General features: G+C 36.3%; 1 protein-coding gene across 2 annotated transcripts in view; it reads left to right on the top strand.

Moving 5' to 3' along the window:
- UHRF2 (ubiquitin like with PHD and ring finger domains 2) overlaps positions 1-23,496 on the top strand; it is an 88,193-nt gene that overhangs the window by 23,572 nt on the left and 41,125 nt on the right. For both annotated transcript variants that reach the window (XM_027615527.1, XM_027615526.1), the window contains exon 4: positions 13,326-13,544. In XM_027615527.1, coding sequence (XP_027471328.1) covers positions 13,326-13,544 — 219 coding nt within the window. The remainder of the gene's footprint in view (positions 1-13,325; positions 13,545-23,496) is intronic.

Here is a 23,496-nt window from a genome sequence, read left to right as displayed (position 1 = left end):
TTTTTCCCCCCATTTTGTTTTTATATAGACAAAATTATTAGAACTAAGTCTCTTTCTAAAAGAGCCATTTCAGTCAAGCTAAATTATTTGTATGTAACTTTGAATGAAGGACTATTTTCTATGCAGTCTTTATCTGTACTAACTTTGCATAGAAAGCAATGTCCATTATGTGTTTATGGAAAATTGATGTATTATGATGTGTTGGTAAATCCTTGAGTGGGGGAAAATACTCTGTAATGGTTGAATGTTTGTTCTGCGACTAATCCTGGTTTTCCTGTTAAATTAGGCTCTTAATTATACAGTTGGTCCTTCTAAGAACTTTCTGAATTTGACCTAGGGTTTAACTAGATCTCAAAATCTTCCCTGATGCTTTCTTGCTTTTAAGGTTCACAATGCACCTTTAGTTAGTCTTAGAGCCTTAAAAGTCTTAGTCTTAAATCCCATAATACAAGGTCAAACAAGTGAATTTGGGAATACTGTTCTTGTTGATTTGCTTTCTTTCTCTTTGTCTCTTTCTCTCTCTCTCTTTTTCTCTCTGTTTCTCTCTTTCTCTCTCTCTTTTTTTAAGATTTTATTTGAGGGGGCGCCTGAGTGGCTCAGTTGTTAAGTGTCTGCCTTCGGCTCAGGTCATGATCCCGGAGTCCTGGGATCGAGCCCCGCATCGGGCCTCCTGCTCAGCGGGAAGCCTACTTCTCCCTCTCCCACTCCCCCTGCTTGTGTTCCCTCTCTCGCTGTGTCTCTCTCTGTCAAATAAATAAAATATTAAAAAAAAAAATTTTATTTGAGAAGAGAGAGTGAAAGCGCACCGAAGAACGCAAGCAGGGAAGGGCAGAGTGGGAGGGAGAGGGAGAAAGAATTTGAAGCAGACTCCACACTGAGCAGGGAGCCTGACCTGGCTTGATTCCACAACTGTGAGGTCATGACCTAAGTCTGATGCTTAACCAACTGAGCCACCCAGGTGCCCCAAGTGATTTGCTTTCTCTACTGCTTTATTAAACTTAGTCTAATGTAGAGATCTTGATTTCTAAATTTGAGCTGATTTCTGTAAAGAGAAAAGTAAGTTAGAAAACACCTGTTAATTTGATAAGAAAGTATATATGTAAAGAAGGAAAATGCTTAAACATGGAGGGTTTGGTTGTTTTGTTTTGTTTTTAGGATTTTATTTTTAAGGAATCTCTACACCCAACATGGGGCTCGAACTCACAATCCCAAGATCAAGAGTTGCATGTCCCACCGACTGAGCCAGCGAGGCACTCCTTATTTCTATATTGTATCTTAAGAATGAGTAATTATTGTCTATAGCTAGGCAAAGTTGAAATCTTTAAACTGAGTAAATGATTGCTAAGAGTTTTCATAATCACATGCTCTATAGTGTTCCCATTTAAAATAGAAATGTCATTTTACCTCAGAAGCTAATGTTTTTGTTTTGACTTTTTAGTAAATTATTCCAAAGTATTCTTTTTAGTGGCACCTGGATGGCTCAGATGGTTAAGCGTCTGCCTTTGTCTTAGGTCATGATCTCCAGGTCCTGGGATCAAGCCCCCTACTAGGCTCCCAGCTCATTTGTCTGTTTCTTTCTCTCTCTCTCCCTCCCTCCCTCCCTCCCTCCTTCCTTCCCTCCTTCCCTCTCTCCCTCCCTCTAATGAATACATAAAAATCTTTAAAATATTCTTTTTAAAGTATAGTAGCTTAATTTAATAACTGTACAGTGCCTGACTGTTATTTTAGCAAGTACTTTACCTGGATTGTTTTATATAATCCTCATAAAAACTCAGTGAAGTGTAGATACTTCATTTATGTGTTAAGTGGAGATAACTGAGATTTAGAGAGGTTTTAACTTGCCTGATGTTGGACAGGTAGTAAGTGGTAGACCTCAGTTCACAAAAGCACATACTTGGCAACCATTCTGTCATACTATAATTTTGAGAGAAGCCTGCTTATAAAATATAATAAAACATCTATATGTAGCGTATAGGATTGTTTACATAATTAAAACTTTTTTCTGTCTCTCCAGTTATGATGTTTTTGCAGAACAGATACCTTGAACCAAAGGTTCTTTACTTGTCCATAAGTGACTGTGTGCCTTTTTCCTGTGGGGAGAATCCATTCCTCATTAGCGGTATATGACTTTTTAAATCAAATAGGTTAAACTGCTTTTTAACACAGTGTCAAGGCTCTACCATGGGATTGAGTCAAATGGAAATGTCATAGCATCACTTAGGACTTGGAGGGGAACTTATGCTAGAATATAATTATAAAAACTCATCTGGCAAGTATCTTAGTATAATGTTGTGATTGCTTTCAGCATTCTTTAAGATTTTTCAAGCTGCTCTCAGCCTATGTTGCATGTCTTTGAGTAACCTTAATTATTGCATATAATTATATATTGCAATAAAATAAATATTGCAGTTCTGAATAAAACAAGTGGTATTTTTAGATAAAAGTTTTTTCTATAAAGTAACAAAACTGATTTTCTTGACTGTATTGATGTAGTGATCTGTTTCTGAAAGACTCCCAAAAATATTTTTTTTTAAGATTTGTCAGAGAGCACACAAGCGGGAGGAGTGGCAGGCGGAGGGAGAAGCAGGCTCCCTGTTGAGCCAGGAGCCTGATGCAGGACTTGATCCCAGGACCCGGGGAACATGACCTGAGCTGAAGACAGATGCTTAACCAACTTAGCCACCCAAGTGTCCCGAGGAGTCCCAAAAACATTTTAAGCAATGTCAAAATGTAATGATTTCTGAGTTTTGATGGGAGAGAAAGAGTAGATTTTTCTTTAATCAAGTCAGTGTTCTGTTGATTTTTGAGTATAGACAGCAAGAATGAGAGGTTTAATTTCAGAACCCATGTGCAGCAACCAGTCTGCCCCATTGTTACTTGATTGGTATAATGTATTTACCAAAGACTTCAAATATTTCCTCCAACTTTCTCTGACATGCCATGTTCTGAATAGATCATAATCAAAAGGAGGGCGGAAGAAGTTAGGTCTGTGACTTTGTCATTGCTCTTCTATTGTGTTATAAGATCACTTAGTGCCTAGAAGAATGACTTTACACATATTTCACCTTTTCAAATTTGTACGTCCTCCCTTTACATTAGTGTTTATCCAGAGGTTGGTCAGCAGCACTGCAGTTTCATGGGGGAAAGATGTTTAAAATGTAGATTCCTGAGGGACACCAAAACTGACCCCCCACTCCTGCAGGGACACCAAAACCCACCCCCGCTCCTGCGTAGGGTGGGCCTGGGGTAGGGCCCAAGAATCTGCTTTTCAAGTAGGTACTCCAGAGACCTGGTAAGTATTCATAGTGGTAGTTCTTTTATAATTCAGGCATTAGAATCAGAATTTGGTTTGAATTCTAGGTCTTTGGTTTATTGATAAGTCTTTTTGTTTTATTTGAACTCTTGCAGCTTTAATTTCCTCTTCTGTAAATATCTACTTGACCTATTTTTTCCCTAATAACCTTGAAAAATACCCAGTTAATAGTAGAATCAAACTTTCTGCATTTCATTAATAAAGCCAGGTTGGTAAGTACTCTTAAATACAGAGTTTTATCTTTGGCATAGGTATTTTTTAACATAATTGTTGTTTACATTAAAACAGTTATCTACCTTTGTTAATGTGTTATACAAATGAGATTTATTTCCATGTAATATGTAAAGCCCTATTACAAAATTCTTGATTGTCTGAGTATGCTTTACATTTAAGGTGTGAAACTTAATAATGTTATCTGTTAGAATAAATGCTTTTTGCACGCAGTAGGACATTAAAGATTTGCTAAAGTAGAACATGCCTCCAGGTGAATGGTGTTCTTATTTAAGCATATTAGCTCCAGGAAGCCATATTTTGAAGGAAGGTTTCAGTGATACTACTTTGCTTAATACCGTTTGAGTCTAAAATTAGTGTTAGCCTACAAGCTAACCTAAGGAAATGTAGTTTACTATATAATCTATTTTTGAAGAATACTTAATTTCCCTGAAATTTAACTCCTCAGGCTTTATTCAAGGATTGTTTTGTCAATTGAAAACAGGATTGGCTTTGGCTAAGATGGCTAAGATGTCACATAGTTAAGATTAATCAAAAGCATGTACTCCAAAGGATAGCTCTAAAAGATATCCAAATATTTGGACCAATGAAAATGTTACTGAAAAAACTTGAGCTTAGGAATTTTAAAAAATTTTAATTCCAGTATAGATAATGTACAATGTTATTTCAAGTGTACAATATAGTGATTCAACAGTAAGCTTAGGGATTTTTTTTTTTTAAGATTTTATTTATTTATTTGACAGAGACACAAGTGAGAGGAAACACAGCAGGGGGAGTGGGAGAGGGAGAAGCAGGCTTCCTGCCAAGCAGGGAGCCCAATGCAGGACTCGATCTCAGGACCCTGGGATCATGACCTGAGCCGAAGGCAGACGCCCAACGACTGCGCCACCCAGGCGCCTCAAGCTTAGGGATTTTTAAGGGTTATCTGATTTGTCCAAACTCTAAAGGATGCAAAGTAGCTAATTAGAATAACTTATATTAGAATAACCTTGACTTTAGGTTCTGAGAACAGGAAGTCATGTAGTACAAGAGAAAGAAGAATCCTAGTTTCATACTTCCATAGGTTATAGGATTGACCCTCAGCACCATGTAGGTAAAATTGGCCTTGATAGATTCCTACCTCTGTTTTTCAATCTTTGAGAATATTTTGAGCCCTGTTTTAGAAGTTGTTCAAGGCTCCAATACTTTCCAAAATATTTCAAATAGTCTCCTACATAGTTTTGCTCAGTGCAAATGCTGAAAGAAGTTAGTTACTTGGACCCAATTTGCAGAGGTTGTCTTCAACCATACATCGGACCTCATGGGACGGGGAGAATGCTGTATTGGGGACTGCCTGTACTTAAATTGAGTACTAGCATAATTAACAGTTGAACTGACTACAGGTTTTTTGTTTTTTTGTGTTTTTTTTTTTTTTTTTAAGAAATTATATGAGGGTTCTGGGTTTTTTTTTTTAATTTTATTTATTTATTTGACAGAGAGAGCAAGAGAGAGAATACAAGCAGGGGGAGTGGGAGAGGGAGAAGCAGGCTCCCTGCCGAGCAGGGAGCCCGATGCGGGGCTCGATCCCAGGACCCCGGGATCATGACCTGAGCTGAAGGCAGACACCCAACGACTGAGCCACCCAGGCGCCCCAGGTTTTTTGTTTTTAAGAACATCAAAAACAATCTTTAAAAAGCCCTTATTAGCTCTTCATTGAATTCTGTGGTCCTGCTTAACTATTTCAAGGATGAAGAGGAGACATAGCAAAATCAAGAGGATCTTTCCAAAATACAGTGGTCATAGTTTATTATAGTTGATTAAGAGCCTTAGTTATTTAAAAGCAGACTTTTCTATTTAATGAGTTACATGCTTCTACATGCTACTACAAACATTTGTAGTCCTGGTATATCCCAAACCAAAGTTTGAACATGGTACCTGCTCAGTGAAAACTTGTTTTTTTACAGTCTAAGTATTGTGATAGAAATATGCACCCCTAGTTTCTAGAGTACTCTGAGAGTACAAGGTAGAGGAGATAACTTCTGTATTCCTGAAGGAAAATAGCAGGGTACCAAGGATAAAGAAGTAGGAAATAACAGGGGTTACCTGAGGGTAAAGTATTGTGGCTGGATTGTAATAGGTACATGGTAAGTAGTAAGAAGTGAAACTAAAAGTGAATAAAGACTTTCATTTAAACATGGAAGATTAAGATGCTAGTTTGTCTCCAGTCCTTAAACCTTCCTAGAATACAGTAAAAGAATCAATGCGTAAACTCCCAAGGATAAAAAAATGGGATAGGAGTAAAAGACACAGAAAAGAAAGCAACAAACTTTTGGAAGGTAAGAAGCTAATGGGTAAATGATACCTAACTTAGCAAGCCAGAGAAAACTGGAACCTAAGGATGAGAAGCCAACAACAAGCAACTAAGTTGGCATTGAAGAACCTTTGAAAGGCTCAGGCCTTGGATTTACCAGGTACCTTGGAGGTAGGCATATGAAATAAAACTGAGAACAAAAGGATTGGTTAATTTATATGAAAGATCATTTTAACCACTCCCACCCTATTCAGGGTTTACACCAAGAAAGAGGGAGACGGTGGTATTCAAGAAAACAGGAAATAAGGGAGATCCCAGCATGAAGTTATGGAACAGGTCTAGGCCTACAGAGCCAGCTCTCCAGATTAGACTTAGGGTGAGATCTCTAAAAGAGATGTTTTGAAGCCAAAAAGATTGGTTGAGTGCCTGAAATGTCTGGATATACAGGAGTTTAACAACCATGGCAGAATGAAGATAAAATAATGATGCAGAACAGTTAAGCATTCAGTGGAAACCAAAACTGTGGAAGAAAGGACCAGTATTAAAGCATACTTCTTTATTTACCTGTGATTTCTACTTAACATGTTTAAAAAATTATTAAAAAATACTTAGTTAACAAAGATTGTATAATGTGCTTAAGAGCAAGAAAAAGTTTGTCAGACCTTGCAGAAATAATGGGTTTAGACCCAGATAATCAGAGTTTGAATCCTGTCTCTGCTTCTTGTTCCTGTCCAAAAAACCCCTCTGTGCTTCATCTGTAAAATTGGGGGCGGGTGCTAGCACTTCTAAGAGTTGTTGTAAATATGTGAACACTTAAAGCAGGGCCATGTGTTACCAATTATAAGGAAGAGGAGTATGGAGACAAATGAGCTGTACACGAGGGATGGGTAGAATAATAGTTTAAAAAGCAAAGTATGAGCATGTTATTTAAAAATATGGATGTAAATAAAAAGCTGAGAATTAAAAATGGTTGTATCTGGGGAATACAGGCCAGGAATATGGTGGGCTGGGGCAGGAGACTGCTTTGTCCTCATTGTAAGGCTTGAGTATTAACTTTTTGAGTTTTGTACATGTATGGGAAAACTGAAAAAGGATGAGCCTTTTGTTTGGATTTTAACTTGAACCACAAAGCACTCTATTATTTATTATAGACATCTTTACATTCATTCAGAGGTTGAGAGAACAGTATAATGAAACCATCCCCTAGCTTCAACCATTATGAACTCCTGGCCAATCTTGTTTCATCTAAACCAGCATCCCTAAGCACCACTGGATTATTTTGAAGCAAGTCCCAAACCTTATCTCATTTCAACCAGTAAATGGCCTTAGTAGCTATGGTGGGTGTACTGCTCCTCCCTTCAAGAAAAAAAAAAATTGACCAGCTGCAAGGAATAAACGCAATTAGCTGAAAACTTTTAGCAACAGCACTTTGGGGACCTGCCACAGTGTTTGAGCCAAGACCACACTCTCCCGGCACCCTCCAACCAGTGAACAAGTGTGGCCTGGCAGTTTCTGCCCACTGTGGAACCCTGTGGTCAATCTCTGTACCATAGCTCACCATTGGACTGGTCCAGACTTTGGCAGAGTTGTACCACATTCTGATGCTTTCCTTGCTTGCCCCTCCTCCTTTCTTCGCCTTTCAAAGTGACAGACATGGTCTAAGGGCTTTTGCTACCTAGTCCTACTCTTTCTCCCTATTTTTTATAGGTTCATCTTCATCTTAACATCTCAGAGCATTCAACTGGTAAAATAGCAAAAGGATTCTTATTAAAGTGTGTAAGAAAAGAACATATCAGATCTCAGACTGATTTTCTTTAAAAAGGTGTTTGTGCAGTGGACTTTAGGCTGGTGTTGAGGACTTAGCTTTCAGGAGGATTCTCCTCATTCCCTGACTTTAAAAAAAACCTCAGTGTGCCTAACCTGCAAACAATATTAGTTTGTGCTGAACACCTGCTTCTAGTCCCTAATAAAAATCGTGTATTCTTTACTGAACATACCTGGTAGATAATATTTCACATGTGTTGTCATAATTTGTTCCTGGAGGATTTAAGCACATTTTGTGTGACTCCACTGAGAGAGGATTTTGAGTTTGTACTTGGTTTCCTTTGATTTTACCCTATGTGTCTTTCTCCTTTGCTGTTTTTTGCTTTGCGTACTTTCATTGTAGTAAATCATAGCTGTGGAAACAACCATATGCTGCCCTAAGAAAAAGAGTCCTGTGAGTTTCCCTAGTAAATCACTGAACCTGGAGATGGTTTTGGAGACCCTAACAAATCAACAAATCCCACATGAAATTTGTAATGATTCATAAATATGAAATAACCAGTCAATAGTCTTGTCTCTTCCAAAAATATATTTAGGTTATCCAAATAAGGATCAAAACCAAGATCTACCCATAACGTTTAATTGATGGGTTAAATCTGTGAGTTGAGACTTAACCTGTTTTTTCCTTCTTGCTAATTTATTTGTGCAAGTGACCATTTATTAAGTTTTCCCAGAGTCTGGGCTTTACTGATTACATCTCTATAGTGGTATTTAACTTTTCTCTGTTAATGTTAGTTTCCTGAAAGCTTATAATTCTATCTAGAGGTTTGATTTGATTCAAATTCTTTATCTGATAAGACTAGTTGAGAGATGATGTTTACTTATGTATTGTATAATATGGGGAGGCACATAATACCTGCTGCTTTCCTTTTTTGGGAAGGGGATCTTAAGATTCAGTGTTGTCATCCTGGTCCATTTATTGTGAAATTTGCTATTAGCTTTTAGTGGTTTAGCAGCCATTAATCTTTACCTAGATCCACTATTTTGTTGTTGCAAAAAGGTGGATGCCTCCTTTTATCTTTCCTTCATTTATTAGCTGTAATTCTTTCATAAAGAACTTTAACAACCAGTTTCACATATAGAAAGATAAACTATTGATTCCTGAACTTTTTGAGTGTTGTTTTTTAGCATCCTCCAAAGGTTGGCCAGTAAGATCTTTACTTTTAAATGTCATTATTTTTTTTTAAAGATTTTATTTAAATGTCATTATTAACTAATAGATTTTAACACATTTTTTAAAGTTCTTGGTGCCCACATCGTCCCATGTCTGGCCTGTGGAGGCTCCTTCAAGTTCAACTTGGCATAACCGTTCTTGAGGGCTTCTTTGCATTCAGGTATAGTAGGGTGTCCCAAGCCTTCTATTTCCTGCACGTTTCTTCAAGGAGCCCTAGTTCTTATTAGAGATGGTATTTAAAGCACATAGTCTGGGCTGCTCATCGATACTTGTTTGATCATGTTTCTGGGTCTTCTCATTGGACATAGCCAGGAAATACTTAAATATACCATAGGTTTATATTGCTTTGCCAATTAAATTGAGAGTAAGGAGTTATAATTTAATCTCTTTAATCTTCCATTTATTAATTTTTTCTCTTGAAAATCATGGTTCCTAATAATAACATCATTGACTTGCCTTATCCTACTCATTGTAGTTTCAGGCTAGGCAGTAGTAATATTGCAAAAAATATGATTACTGAAAAATTGGTTTTGTTTTCTACTTTATGTCCTTAGGAAATAACCCTATTTAGGATGTATTGTTAATCTAGTGTTTTTAAGTCACTTGTAATGGTTCCTCCCTATGTAGTTAAGCCACCATGCTTAACTACATTAACTTAACATTTCTTAGGGATTTCTTTTATTTTTTAAATTCTGCTTTATAATTGTAAAAAACAGTACATGGTTCTATAGGTAAATCTCCCAAACAAGATACATGAAGAGAAACAGAATGCCCATCATGGTTTCTTCTATTTCTTACCTCTTTTTATAGTAACTATATTTATTAGTTTTGGTTTATCCTTCTGTTTTAAAATATAAGCATATATAATTATATATTCACACCTATTTGTATATGTATGTATACGTGTGTATGTGTGTGTGTATTTGTATTTCCACACACACTAATTAGGAAGTAAGTAGCACACTATGAACACTTTGCATCTTGCATTTTTTTTGTTGTTGTTACCAAAGCTCTCCATATAACTCCATTGTAAATACTCTGTTCCTTTTTCATGGGAGCATAGTATTCCATTATGTAATTGCACCATATGCTATTTCAAGTGGTTTTCTCCTGTAGACATTTGGTTGTTTTTAGTCCTGCTGTTACAGATAGTATAGCTATAAATAGCTTTGTGTATGGTCCTTTCATGGGGATTTTTATTTAATGTTTGGAATGGATTCCTAGAAATGGAATTCCTGGGTCAAAAGGTAAACATAGGCAATTTTGCTGGCTGTTGCTAAATTCCTCTCTACAAGGGGATAGTACTACTTTGTATTTCCATCAACAGTGTATGAGAATATTTGTTTTCCCACAACTTATGAACAGACCATTATCAAACTTTACAAAATATTTTAAGTAGATCTGTGTCTTAGACTTCAGCAAAAGTGTGCTGTGGGTTTAAGATGTGATCCTAAAGACAGGGAGCTATGTTAGGCCTTGACGGTCGGCTTAGAGAAATGCAGGTCTTAATTAAGGGGGTATAGTTACATTAAAGAAATGTTAAAGGTACAGCATAAGGGGGACTTACTAACTGGATGGAGGCATTATTAGAGGAATCGGGGATAATTCTAAGTTTCTGGGAGTATAAATAGTTTCCTGTAGAGAATACTAAACATCACATTATGGGATGGGGAATTCCATCTTGGATGCCTTGAATTTGAGGTGCTTCTAAGGTATCTGTTAGATATGTAGTTGGATATATGAATCTGAAGAAAAAGGGATTATAGTGGAGCTTATGTGTCCCCATTCTGTGTGTTAGGAGGTTTGTAGATGAAGATGCCCAGGAAAAGAATAATATTTGAGCACTTGGCATCTTCTTGACTTTGATAAGAATAGTTTGTGTCCCTTCCACGTCTGTTTTTATACAGAGCATTGACTTAACATCTCTTTGGCCGAAATTAGAAAAAGTATACTTCATTTTCATGAGTTACCTTCTATAGACTAGTGTTGTATATATGTAGAATATATGTATATATAATTCTGTTATGAAACTACACAAATTTCCAGGGCAAATATAGCTTAAATTCCCTTGCTCTGATGTATGGGATGATTTATTTTGCCTTATCTCTGATAAACATGGTTTTATATACAATTTTGATAACCAGTCAAGATTTCTACTCAAAGATATTTTCTTTCTTAGTATCTACTTAGGCAAACTTTGACAAACTTAGGCAAATGGAGAATTTTTTGGCCATTGAAATATGCTTTCTTACTGTATTAAACATACAGAAATATATAATTTGAAAATTATATTTTGGCATCGTGACATTACAGCTGAGAAAAGAATCTTACTTAAAAGAATAGTTTTCTGTCCTATGTGGTCTTAAGGATATTGAAGCAGGAAACAAGTTCACAAACTTCAAAATTAGAGAAGTCCTAAAAAAAAATCTAGTTTAACTTCACTTTACGGGAGAAATGTTAGTTATTTTTGTGACCAAACCTGTGTGAAACAACATGAGCGTATAAACACAAGTGTTTGGCTAGAGACCTAAATTTAGGTTTGACCGTTAAAAAATGGGATTGAAATGGGAGAAGAGCAGAACCATAGACATGATTTTGTACTTGTCAGTTTCTTTGGGATTATTTCTGTGGGATAATGACAGAATATTAACTGACATTTAACCCATTATGTACTGTTTGAAGCACTTTACAAGTCTTCTCATTTTAGTTCTGGAAACAACCACATGTGATACAGTTAACATTAAGCTACATTCTACATATGACAGAGGTTTAGTACGGATACAGAGTTTTCCCAAGAATATCCAGTAGTAAGAAGCTAAATTGGGAACTTAAACCCAGCCAGTGAAGACACCAGGATGATAAAGGACTCAAAACCTTTTTAAGTTGATGGAAATCCACTTAAAACATTTTTACTTAGAATATTGAGGGTGGCAGGGACATTTAGACTGTCCAGTATTAGGTCTTTTGTGGACAGAGTGTATAAATTTCTTCTTGGGACTTACTCATAAAATGAGTTTCAAAGCTTATGTGTGATCCAGTATCAAGTATTTTCTCTTCCCTATGTCAGAGCTATATGAAGATAGAATGGCTTTTCTGAGGGTTAAAAGTGCCCCCTTACCACTTACTGTTCAAGCAGAGGTTACATGCTTATTTGGAAGGCTTGTGGTAGAAGGGAGTTATGGCACTAAGAAGGTAAAATGGACCAGATCTACTCTGAGGCTCTTTGCTAATCCTGAGATTGTTCTTTTTCAACTAAAATATGAAGAGACTTTGTTAAATTGGATGATTAACTAAAGATCCCACCCAGGATTTATACCCATTTACTCTAAATGAGTTAGGTATTCTGTGAGAGTCCTAGGCTTGCATAGTACTTGGTTTCTTCAGAAGAACCAAGGCTTTCCTGCTAGAGCTTGCTTCCAACTTTGGACCCACTTATATTTTGAGCAGGCCACTCGGTTAAGGGTTAATGGTCTTTCCTTTGTTTCTACCTTGTTAATACTGTCACACTAGGGTATGATACTCATTCTTATAGTACACTAGGTTTATCAAACTGGAACATGCTTTTCAGTTACTGACAGGATTTGTGAAAATTGATTGCTAGGCCTCATTCCCAGATTATCTGACTCATTAGATCCGAGTGGAGCTGAAGAGTTTGCATTTGTAACACGTTCCCAGATGGTGTTGATTCTCCTGGTCTGGGGCTTATACTTTGAGAAACACTATTACAGTAGTTGAGCCTACCCCAACAGATTGAGCTTTCCAAGAGTAGGAACCAGATATTACTCCTTTCTTTGCCCCCCTACTACCAAGCAATACATAAAGGTAACAGGTTTTAATTTTGTAGCAACTGTTACTGTTACATTGCTCTCTTTGGCTTGTTGATACCAGAAGTTAGGTCTAAAATTTAGGAAACTTCTAAAGCTTTAGGTTCAGATCAGGTTTCAGTTTAAGTTAAGCTTACCTTTAGAGGCACAAAACCAGGATTCTGCTAGAATTATTTCACATGGGTCCACTTTTTTTTTTTTTTTTTGCCATCACTAGGCTACATGGCTACATGTAAGAACTAGAATTTTGCCTCTCTTCCTGGAAAAATGGAGGTTATTGAAACGTACTGAAATGTACTAAGTTCATGTTCTGTGTATAAAGCAAACAGCAGATCTCAATGAACTGATCCCCAAGTTCAAGAACAGGTCAGCACCTGTTAAAGTAGTTTTTAAGCTTAGGTTAAGAAAATTTGGAGAAAGAAGAGCTTGTGTTTGTGTGTTTGTTTTTGTTTTTGCTTTTTTTTTTTTTCTACTCCTACCCCTTAAGCTAGCAAAGAACGTCTTAATAAAATGTTAGCAAGAACTGTTTATTCTGGCAGTTACAATCATGGAAAAATACCATTTAAGTGAAATTCAGAATGATTGTTTTTATACATGTCGCATATACTTTTAGTCTTTGGTAGTAATCATAAACAGCATTCTATGATTCTTCTCTTTTTCTCTCCTCAGATATCCAGAAAGTGGTACGGTAGAAATAAATGTCAAGGATCTTCGACCACGAGCTAGAACCAATTTGAAATGGAATGAACTAAATGTCGGTGATGTGGTAATGGTTAATTACTCTGTAGAAAATCCTGGTAATAGAGGATTTTGGTTTGATGCAGAAATTACCGCATTGAAGACAATCTCAAGGACCAAAAAAGAACTTCGTGTGAATATTATCTTAGGGTAAGATTACTTACACTGGGGGTGCTTGGGTGGCTCCGTCAGTTAAGCGGCTGCCTTCAGCTTGGGTAATGTTCCCAGCATCCTGGGATTGAGCCCCTCATCGGGCTACTTGCTCAGAGGAGAGCCTGCTTCTCCCTCTCCCTCTGCCTGCCTACCACACCCCCTGCTTGTGCGCGCGCGCTCTCTCTCTCTCTCTCTCTGTGTCAAATAAATATCTTAAAAAAGATTACTTACACTGATGCCCTTTAGCTACTGAAGTAATCAGGGAATGTAATTTTTAGGTATTACGCACATGTTCCTTAGTAAAAAAAAAAAAAAAAAAAAGGAATCTATGAAAGTTAGAAATTTATATACTAAAGGAGAACTTTTTAGTATAAATTCTTGAGATTTTTTTTTTTTTATTAAGGTTGTCCCTTAAATGTCCATCACTGCTTTAACGCTGGAGATATTATTTGAAAGCATCTTGGAAATAACTGAATATTTTATTTGAGAAATCCTTGCTTACCTTACAGGATTCTTACGGGTAATATACAAAAGCATTTCAGTAGCTGTGGTGGTTATGAGGATCTATGTTGATATAATAGCAGTGAATATCAACCTAACCAGCTGTCTGCTGTACTTGTAAGACTAGCTGAAATTTTCCTTTATAGTAATTTTCATTTTACAGAATTTAACTAGCTTAATAAAGAGAATTCAAAATGTAAATTGTCACCCAAAATGCCAAATTGCTCCACTATTTTCATCATTAATTAAGAAATATTTGGTGTTGGGGCGCCTGGGTGGCTAAGTCAGTTGAGTGTCTGCCTTCGGCTCAGGTCATGATCCCAGGGTCCTGGGATCGAGTCCTGCGCAGGGAGCCCGCTTCTCCCTCTGCCTGCCGTTCCCCCTGCTTGTGCTCTCTGTCTCTCTGACAAATAAATAAAATTAAAAAAAAAAATTTTTTTTGGTGTTTCACTCGTGATAAAGTACCATGCATTGTTTCACAGCTACTTTTTTACATAGGAAAATATTACCATCTTTCTGTGTCCGATTCTTTTGAATAGAGTTTATTGGATGAGCAGTCACTAATTTACTATCTTAAAAGTCTGTTAAACTGTTTCTGGTTGTGGGGTGCCTGGGTGGCTCAGTTGGTTGAGCGTCTACCTTCGGCTTAGGTCATAATCCCAGGGTCCTAGGATCGAGCCCTGCATCGGTCTCGCTGCTCAGCAGGGAGCCTGCTTCACCCCTGCCATTCCCCCTCCTTGTGCTTGCTCCCCCCCTTCTCTCACTGTCAAATAAATAAATAAAATCTTAAAAAACAAAACAAAACAAAAAACTGTTTCTAGTTCTTATAATATTTAACAATATCAATATATGTATTTTGTGCTTTTGTGCTTTGCTTTTTTTCTTTTTAAGAATGAATTCTTATAAATACATTTTTGTTGAGCATTGGGGATTCTAGAATGACCCCGGCAGTTGTGTATATGTGTGTGTGTGTATAGGAAGCAGCCACACTAAGATTCTTGTCAAGTTCTGATTAACAGAATTATTGTTACATATAATATACTGGATAGATATATAATATGGATTATATATGTTTAATGGATACATTATAACAAATCTGAGAATAAGCATCTGCTTATGATTAGTAATACAAAGTAGGGGTCAGTAAACTACAGCCTACTGGTTGCATGATTTTATGAAAATAGTTACTGGAACATAGTAACGACCTCCATTTACACATTATCTATGGCTGTTTTTGTATTCAACATTGTTCAGTGGTTGCAACTGAGACTCCCTGGCTTGCAAACCTAAACTATTTACTCTCTGGCCCTTCATGGAAAAAGTTTGCTGACTCCTAAGATAAGAATATTGTGAGGTGCTGAAAAAAGCTTATATTTTAGAAAACAGTTTCAGAACTTTCTACAAATATCAGTGTGATTCTGTTGCCAGGTACGGATGCAACTCATACTTCTAAGCAAGTTGAAATTTGGGTAAGGATACAAATCATGAAGAAAAGGAAAAGACCTGTACATAAATGGGTTATATAGGGAACCTTGTAACGTATTTGAGTGTAAGAAGTACAAAACAGCACATGTATACAATAGGAGAAGATAACAGTACTCATAGCATAGAGTTAAAAAAAAAAATAACTATTTAAAAAATTTTCCCTGAGTGATTCTGAAATAGAGTGGAGCACCCTGGCTTTAGGGACTAGAACTAAGATTGAGTGGAAATTATAGATAGGCAAATAGAGAACAATTATGTGATAGCTGTCCCAGCAGTAAAACACACTGTCCTGTAAAGTATTATGTTCTCTGTCATTTAAGTTTTTACTAAATGTGTTAGGAACATAAGAGTTTAAAAAAGAGTCACTGTGGCATGTGGCTGTGGATAAGAATTTTTTTTTTCATGGTTAGAAATCTTTTTACTGGAAAGAGTGGATAAATGGAAGATCTAAATGTATTCTGCTCTTCACAGTTTTGGGCTGTTACAAACTGCTGTGTTCATTCTGTGACATTCTACCTGTGTTCTGGTGCTTATGTGCATTAGTTTTTGTAGGGTGCATCTTGCCTAGAAGAATTGCTGGGTTGTAGAACTGCACATCTTGACTTGAATAAATAGGACCAAATATTTAAGTGGCTGTATCAGATTACACTTCTACAGCAGTATTAGAGGTCCCATTGCTCTGCATTCTCATCCACACTTAATTTTGTCATACTTGAATTTTTGCTAATCAGAGGGGTATATAATAAAATAGTATATCATTATGGTTTTGATTTGCATTTCCTTGACTACTAATGAGATTGACAGCCTTATGTTCGTTGGCAATTTAGGTACCTTTTGTGAGGACCCTGTTCCAAATATTACTGTTTTGTTGTTAGTCTCTATTACTGATTTTTTTTTTTTTTTAGGAGTTCTAATTATGAAGACTTGACCATTTTAGTTCTGTGTAGAGAAAATATTTTTGCTTTTATAGCTTTTCTCATGTTTTGAATAATAGTGTTTTAAGTAGCTTATTAAATTTTTTCCACGGATGCTTATGCTTTCTATATTTTAAGAAACCTTCTGGGGTTTGGGCAGGGAGTGGGGGGTATGGGTGAAGGTGGTCAAAAGGTACAAACTTACAGTTCCAGGGATATGTATGGCATGGTAACTTAAGTTAGCAGTACTGTATTGTATATTTGAAAGTTGCTTAGAGTACTTAAAAGTTCTCATAACCAAAAGAAATAACTATCTGAGGTGATGGAAGTTAACTTTCTGTGGTAATCATTTGTCAGTATATACATCTATCAAATCATTGTTTTACACCTTAAACTTACAGAGTGTATGTCTGTTATATCTCACTGAAACTATTAGACCTCAGTAAAACATGGAGTGGGCAGGGGAGAAACTTTTCCTACCCAAAATGCATTAAGATACTCTCCATTATTAAAAAAGCTTTGTGGTTTTACCTTTCTTTGGTAGATCTTTAATCCATTTGAAGTAGGTTTTGAGGTAAGGGTTGGACTTACCTTGATATATATGGATAGTCAATTTTCCTGACATTGCTTATTAAAAAGCAGTTTCCCTCTCTGGTCTTCAATATCACCTCATCTCAAATATGTAATTTGATGCATCCATCTGATTTCCATTCTGTACCATTGGTCTATTTTGTGTACCCTAATGTCAGTTCCACATTTTAATGATATGACAGAACAGGGCTTCCTACCTTACTCTTCAGTAGTTCTCTGTTTTAGGTCTTTGTGCTTTCACTTGAGTTTTCCAAGTCATCTTGGTAATTTAAACATAACCATTGGGAATTTAATATGTATCGTGTTGACTCTAATCCAGGAATGTGCTTTTTCTCCATTTATTTAGGTCTTTAATGTGTTTTTCTCCTATTTTTATTAGGTTGAACCATATAACATGTTTTTATAGGTTCAGATAATTGAGTGATGGCAATTATATGGTAGAACCTGATTTAATACTCTCCAGAGATCTGATCTTAATATGAGTCTGTTATCCTTATTTAACTTTAGGTACTACTTATTGTTCCTATAAATGCTACTTTTTTTTTTTTTGTCACTGGTATATAAGTAACCTTTGATTTTTGGATCTCGTAGCCTTACTAAATTTACTATTTTAATTTACATGTAGATTTTTTGGGAACTTTTATGATTATAATCATCTGTGAATTAATGACATTTTTGTCTTTTAATTGTTTTTATTCACCAGCCGCCCCTTAGTATGTTGTTGAAAGGATGTGGTGATAACAGGCATCTTTTTTCTCCTTTATCTCTAAGAAAAACTTTTTAAAATTTCACCAATAACTATAGTATTTGACATAGGCATTTTGTAGATATGCTGTCCTGGATTTGCATTGACAATATTTTGTGTGGAATTTTGGATTTGTGTTAATGAGTAAAATTTGCGTGTTAGTTTTTCCTATCTAGCTGTCCTTCACAAATTATTCAGGTTTTATAAAATAATTAGAATATTCTTTGTCTTGTGAAGTTTTGTGTCCCTTTCTTGACTTTTTGGTAGAACTTCTCAGTAAAGCCCTCTGGGGCTGTGCTTTCTTTGTGGGAAGGATTTTTATGATTGGCTCAATTTCTGTAATGATAGGGAGACTTTGATTTTTCCGTTTTTTGAAATAAAATTTTATTTTTTAGGAACTTGATTTTACCTAAATTTTATTTATTGTCATAAATAAAATTTGTCATAAGTTTAACCTCATCTTTTAATGTGCAGTCTTTATTGTGATGTTCCCTTTTTTTATGCCTGAGTTTAGTTTGTGACTCTTTAATCTGTCCCACCAGAGGCTTACGAATTTTATTAGGCTTTTACATATAACAAGCCTTCAGCTTTGTGATCCACTGTTGTATTGAAGGTACAAAAGGAGAAATATAGAACATTGTTTTTAATCTCTTGGATATTTGATAAGGGAACTTGAAGTTAAAGTTCATGTTTGTTTCTATTATTTTTTTTTTTTTTAAAGATTTCATCTATTTATTTGTCAGAGAGGGCAGGGGCACAAGCAGGGGGAGCTGCAGGCAGAGGGAGAAGTGGGCTCCTTGCTCAGCGGGGAGCCCGATGTGGGACTCAATCCCAGGGCCCTGGGATCATGACCTGAGCCGAAGGCAGATGCTTAACCCCTGACCCACCGAGGTGTCCACCTATTTTAAATTTGTGAGTACCAAAAAGTGAATATGCTTAAACTGTCTAGTGATCAAATTCTATTTTTAGTATCATTTTCTGTTTCTGTTTTAGCTTTGAAGAAAATTCGAAACAAGTTTGTGGAGTTTAAATCCATTTTTCATAATACTTCAGTTACTATTTGCATATTGCATTGAATACCACATGAAGTTATACTAGTTTAGATATTTATAAGTAGAATTTGAATTCTGTAACAAGAAAATAATTTATCTAAAGCTGAAACTAAACTATGGATGTACTTTATTTTCAGTGTCATTTTTTTATAGGGCTTTACTAAATTTTATCTATACTCATCATCAAATCTCTTTAATGATATTTTTAACATTCTTATACAGTATAACTTTGGTGTCCATTATCAAGTTATAAATCAAAACTCACTGTATTTTAACCATATGGGCCTCCTTGTGGTGCTTAATCATCTATGTAAACGTATTTCTGCTTCAGAGCCTTTGCATTTGCTGTTCCCTCTGCCTGTTCTGCCCCACACAGATACTCATTTGGCTTGCTCTGTCTCTTGTCTCTGTTCTTTGTTCAGACATCACTTCAAAAGACATCTTTCTTGATTGTGGTATATAAAATTATATGTGCACATGCCATGCATAGATTCCTTGAATCCTTATTTTTCTTTATAGTACTGATTATTATCTGATATTTGTCTCTCTTGGCCTACTTGTAGTAATTTCCTATTCTTGCTGCAATAAATTACCACAAACTTAGTGGCTTAAGCAGTATTAATTACCATTTTACAGTTCTGTAAGTCAGAAGTTTTGCATGGATTTCACTGGGCTAAAAGTGTCAGCAAAGATGTGTTACTTTTTGGGGACTCTAAAAGGAGAATCTATTTGCCTCCCTTGCTCAGATTTTAGAGGCCCCCACTGCCCACTTCCTCCCTTTTTAACATTACATATCTGACTCTTCTACTTTTAAGTTCCCTTATAATTACTTTGGGCCTACCTGCATAATCCTGTTTCAAGGTCATTAACTTAATCATGTCTACAAAGTCCCTTTTGCCATGTAACATAATATTCACATGTGCTCACACTTAGGACCTAGACATCTTTGGCACCCATTTATTCTGCCTGTCATACTACTGAAACGTTAATGCCCTGGCTTTTGTTGGCTGCTGTGTGCCAGGCCCTGTTGTAGGAACAAGTTATAATGAGTAGTCAGTAAATAGAATATTTCACAGAATCTTAGGTTAACAGTTTTGTTTTTTTTTTTTAATTTTAACATCTCAAAATGTACCTTAAAATTGCTATTGGAACGAAGTTGGGTCCTTTCATAGATTTGAGTTTGCTTCTGCTAGGCACCTTGGAGTACCATCTAACTTAAAATTCTCTGAGCTTCTTTAGACCACACAGGTAGTATGAATTCATATCTGCAAAATGTCATGAATCATACCTTTGTGGTTCAATTCTTGGGATACTTTTCCTCCTTTTACTTAGTGATAACATTGAAATAGGCATGTTTGTTTTCTGTCTCTACTTGCAAGGTGGTTTATTTACCATTTATCTTATTAAACTGAGAAGAACCGTTTGGTAGCCTAGCTTTATTTGAGGGTCCTTCTTAGACACCTCATCTCAGACTTTTTTCTTTCTTATAATTTCATAAAATGGTGTGTCTTTTAGTTGTTGGCTTCCATCTAGAGTACCACCTTTTGGTTCTTAGACTACCCCACTGCAGGCCAATTTCTTTTTTGGTACTACATAAAATAATGCATTTTACAATTGTTGGTTTATTAGATTCAATTGAAATATACTCTTGAGGGAATATTCATGTTTTTTGGTGTGATTTATGCTTCATCAGCTTTGTGCAGAGGAAATGGGTGTGGTAGGCCTTCAACTAAAATGATAAATGATTGAAAAAGTGATTCTAGTTTTGAAACTGTTTTTGTGGTATTTATTGAAGCACCTAATGAAATACGTGGAAGGTTTCTGTTTCCAGGTAGGATGGAATAGCTGGCAGTAATTAGCATTTTTACTTGAAACAACTAGAAGATCCAGGTCAAATACCATTATCATCTGTTTGAAGGCAACAGAGAGGCAAGGAGAACTACCAGTGCCTAGGACTCTGAAATGGGAAGAACCTTAGAAGGCAGTTGTTTTTTGTAGTTGCTTTTTGCCCTGGGAACTTTGCTAATTATGGATGCAAAGCAGATCTGTTTGAAAGCAACTGGGGGCATGGTGGAGACAAAAATCAGAGCTTTGGGCAGATAATGGGGATGGCCTGTTTTCCTCACAGGACTTTTGCTAAATACTGAGGTTTGCTGGGCAAGAGGCTAAAAATGTAAGCAAACAGCACAGTGGAATTTTCAGCAGTCTTAGAAGGCAAACATGGATTTTGGGATCACTGGTGGAATGGTCCCACAGAGTATACAAAAGTCTCTTAGTTGAAAACTGTGGATGGCTAAGACAAATATGTAGACTGAATCTAACCAAGACTATAAACAAGCCTTGCCTCAACATAGTTGCTGAATAGAATGTTAAACCAACACAGTATCTCCCGAGCAGAAGGAAGATTGCCCCCTCCTTATGGTACAGAAACGTCTGAAGCCTCCTCTAATGTTTTATATTTATTTATAATGTTGAATTCTTAGGTTTGGTTTGATAACATCTTTATTTTGGCTTCATTTTTTGTAACCTGTTTTCACTAGAAATGTATTTCTAAATTGAGAATTTTTTGCTGTGTTTTCAGATGCTGTTCCATTGTATTCTAGCTTACGTAGTATCTGATGAAAACTCAGTTCAACTAAATATAAAAACCTTTGTTTTTATATTTAGTTTTCAGCAGCATTATTGCAATATGCCACTGTGTTTTCTTTATATTTATCCTGCCATGAAGCCAGAAACACTACCAAAAGACAGGGCCACATAATCAAAAACCAGAAGAAAAACCAACAGTAAAAATGAAGCTGATCTTGGGGCGCCTGGGTGGCGCAGTTGGTTAAGCGTCTGCCTTCTACTCAGGTCATGGTCCTGGGGTCCTGGAATCAAGTCCTGCATCAGGCTCCCTACTCGGCGGGGAGTCTGTTTCTCCCTCTGTCTCTGCTCGCTTGTGTGCTCCTGCGTGCGCTCTCTGCCTTTCTCTCAAAATCTATTAAAAAAAAATGCTGATCTTGATAATTCAAGTTCTCAGAGATTTTAGAATAATTATGATTAAAATGCTCAAGAAAATAAATGAGAAGATGGAGAATTTCAACTGAGAATTGGAATCTATAATCACATTGAATCTATGAAATCACTGTAGAACTGAAAAATACAGTATCTGAAACTAAGACTTCATTAGGTTGACTTAATAGCACTAGATAGGAGTAGTGAACTCAAAGGCAAGTCAGTGAAAAATTTGGATAAATTGAAACAGAAATTTGGAAAACTTTGGATAAATTGAAATATGGGGAAAAAATAGAAACAATATAGAAAAGACTGTTGGACATATGGGACCTGGTAAAAGGTATGCATTACATCTACTTGTAGTTGGCAAAAGAAAAGGGTGAAAACAATATTTGAAAATATAATAGAATTTTCAAAAGCGAGAAAATATTAGCTCAGAATTAAGTCCTGTGAACCCTAAGCAGGATAAATATAAAGAAAGCACAGTGGCATATTGCAGTAATGCTGCTGAAATCTAAAGATAAAAATGAATAGGAGCTGAGTTTTCATCAGAAATAACAGCTCTCTAGAACACAATGGAACTGCATTTGAAAACTGCTAAATTCTCAACTTGGGGCGACTGGGTGGCTCAGTCATTAAGCATCTGCCTTCGGCTCAGGTCATGATCCCGGGGTCCTGGGATCGGGCTCCCTGCTCCGCGGGAAGCCTGCTTCTCCCTCTCCCATTCCCCCTGCTTGTGTTCCCTCTCTCGCTGTGTCTCCCTTTCTCTCTGTCAAATAAAATCTTTAAAAAAAAAAAAAAATTCTCAGCTTAGAAATACATTTCTAATGAAAATAGATCACAAAAAAATGAAGCCAAGATAATATCAAACCAAACCCAAGAATTCAATACCAGTAGACCTATACTATTACTAAAGGGTTGTGTAAGCAGAAGGAAGGTGATCTCAGAAACATGGAAATACAGGAAGGAATTAAAGAACAGAGGAAGGGTAACTATATGAGTAAGTACAGACTATTCACAACACTAGTGAAGTTTATGTGTAGAATAAAATGTGACAACAGTGCAAAAGATGGGGGTTGATAAATGAAGCTGTGAAATTCTGACATGATCAAGGAAGTGAAGTAAAACTGATTTCTTGGGTTTATTTACATGGTATATTATCTAAGAACCACTAAATTATTTTAATAAAATTATTAAATATATAATTTTAATATAACTAGAATTTTAATAATTATAGTTAAACTAAGGGACACCTGGGTGGCTCAGTCGGTTGAACGTCTGCCTTCGGCTTGGGTCGTGATCTGAGGGTCCTGGGATCAAGTTCCATGCCGGGCTCCTTGCTGAGTGGGAGCCCGCTTCTCCTTCTGCCTGCCGCTCCCGCGCTTGTGGTCACTGTCTCGCGCGCGCGCTCTCTCTCTGACGTATTTTTTTAAAAAGGTAGATAAAATGGAAAACAGTAAAATGGTAGAAACAAACCCAAATATGTCAGCCATTTATATTAACTAAATGTGAGCTCAATTTTATGGTTAAAGATGAACAGGATTAAAACAAAAACAAAACCATATGCTGCTTATAAGAAAGATTCCTTAAATATGAAGTCACACGAGTTGAAATTACAAAAATGGATGAGATTCCAGGTCGATGACAACAGCATAGATTTTTTA

The sequence above is a fragment of the Zalophus californianus genome, chromosome 13, assembly GCF_009762305.2.
Source record: "Zalophus californianus isolate mZalCal1 chromosome 13, mZalCal1.pri.v2, whole genome shotgun sequence".
NCBI classification, from domain to species: domain Eukaryota; kingdom Metazoa; phylum Chordata; class Mammalia; order Carnivora; family Otariidae; genus Zalophus; species Zalophus californianus.
This window is presented reverse-complemented; position numbering and strand designations above follow the sequence as displayed.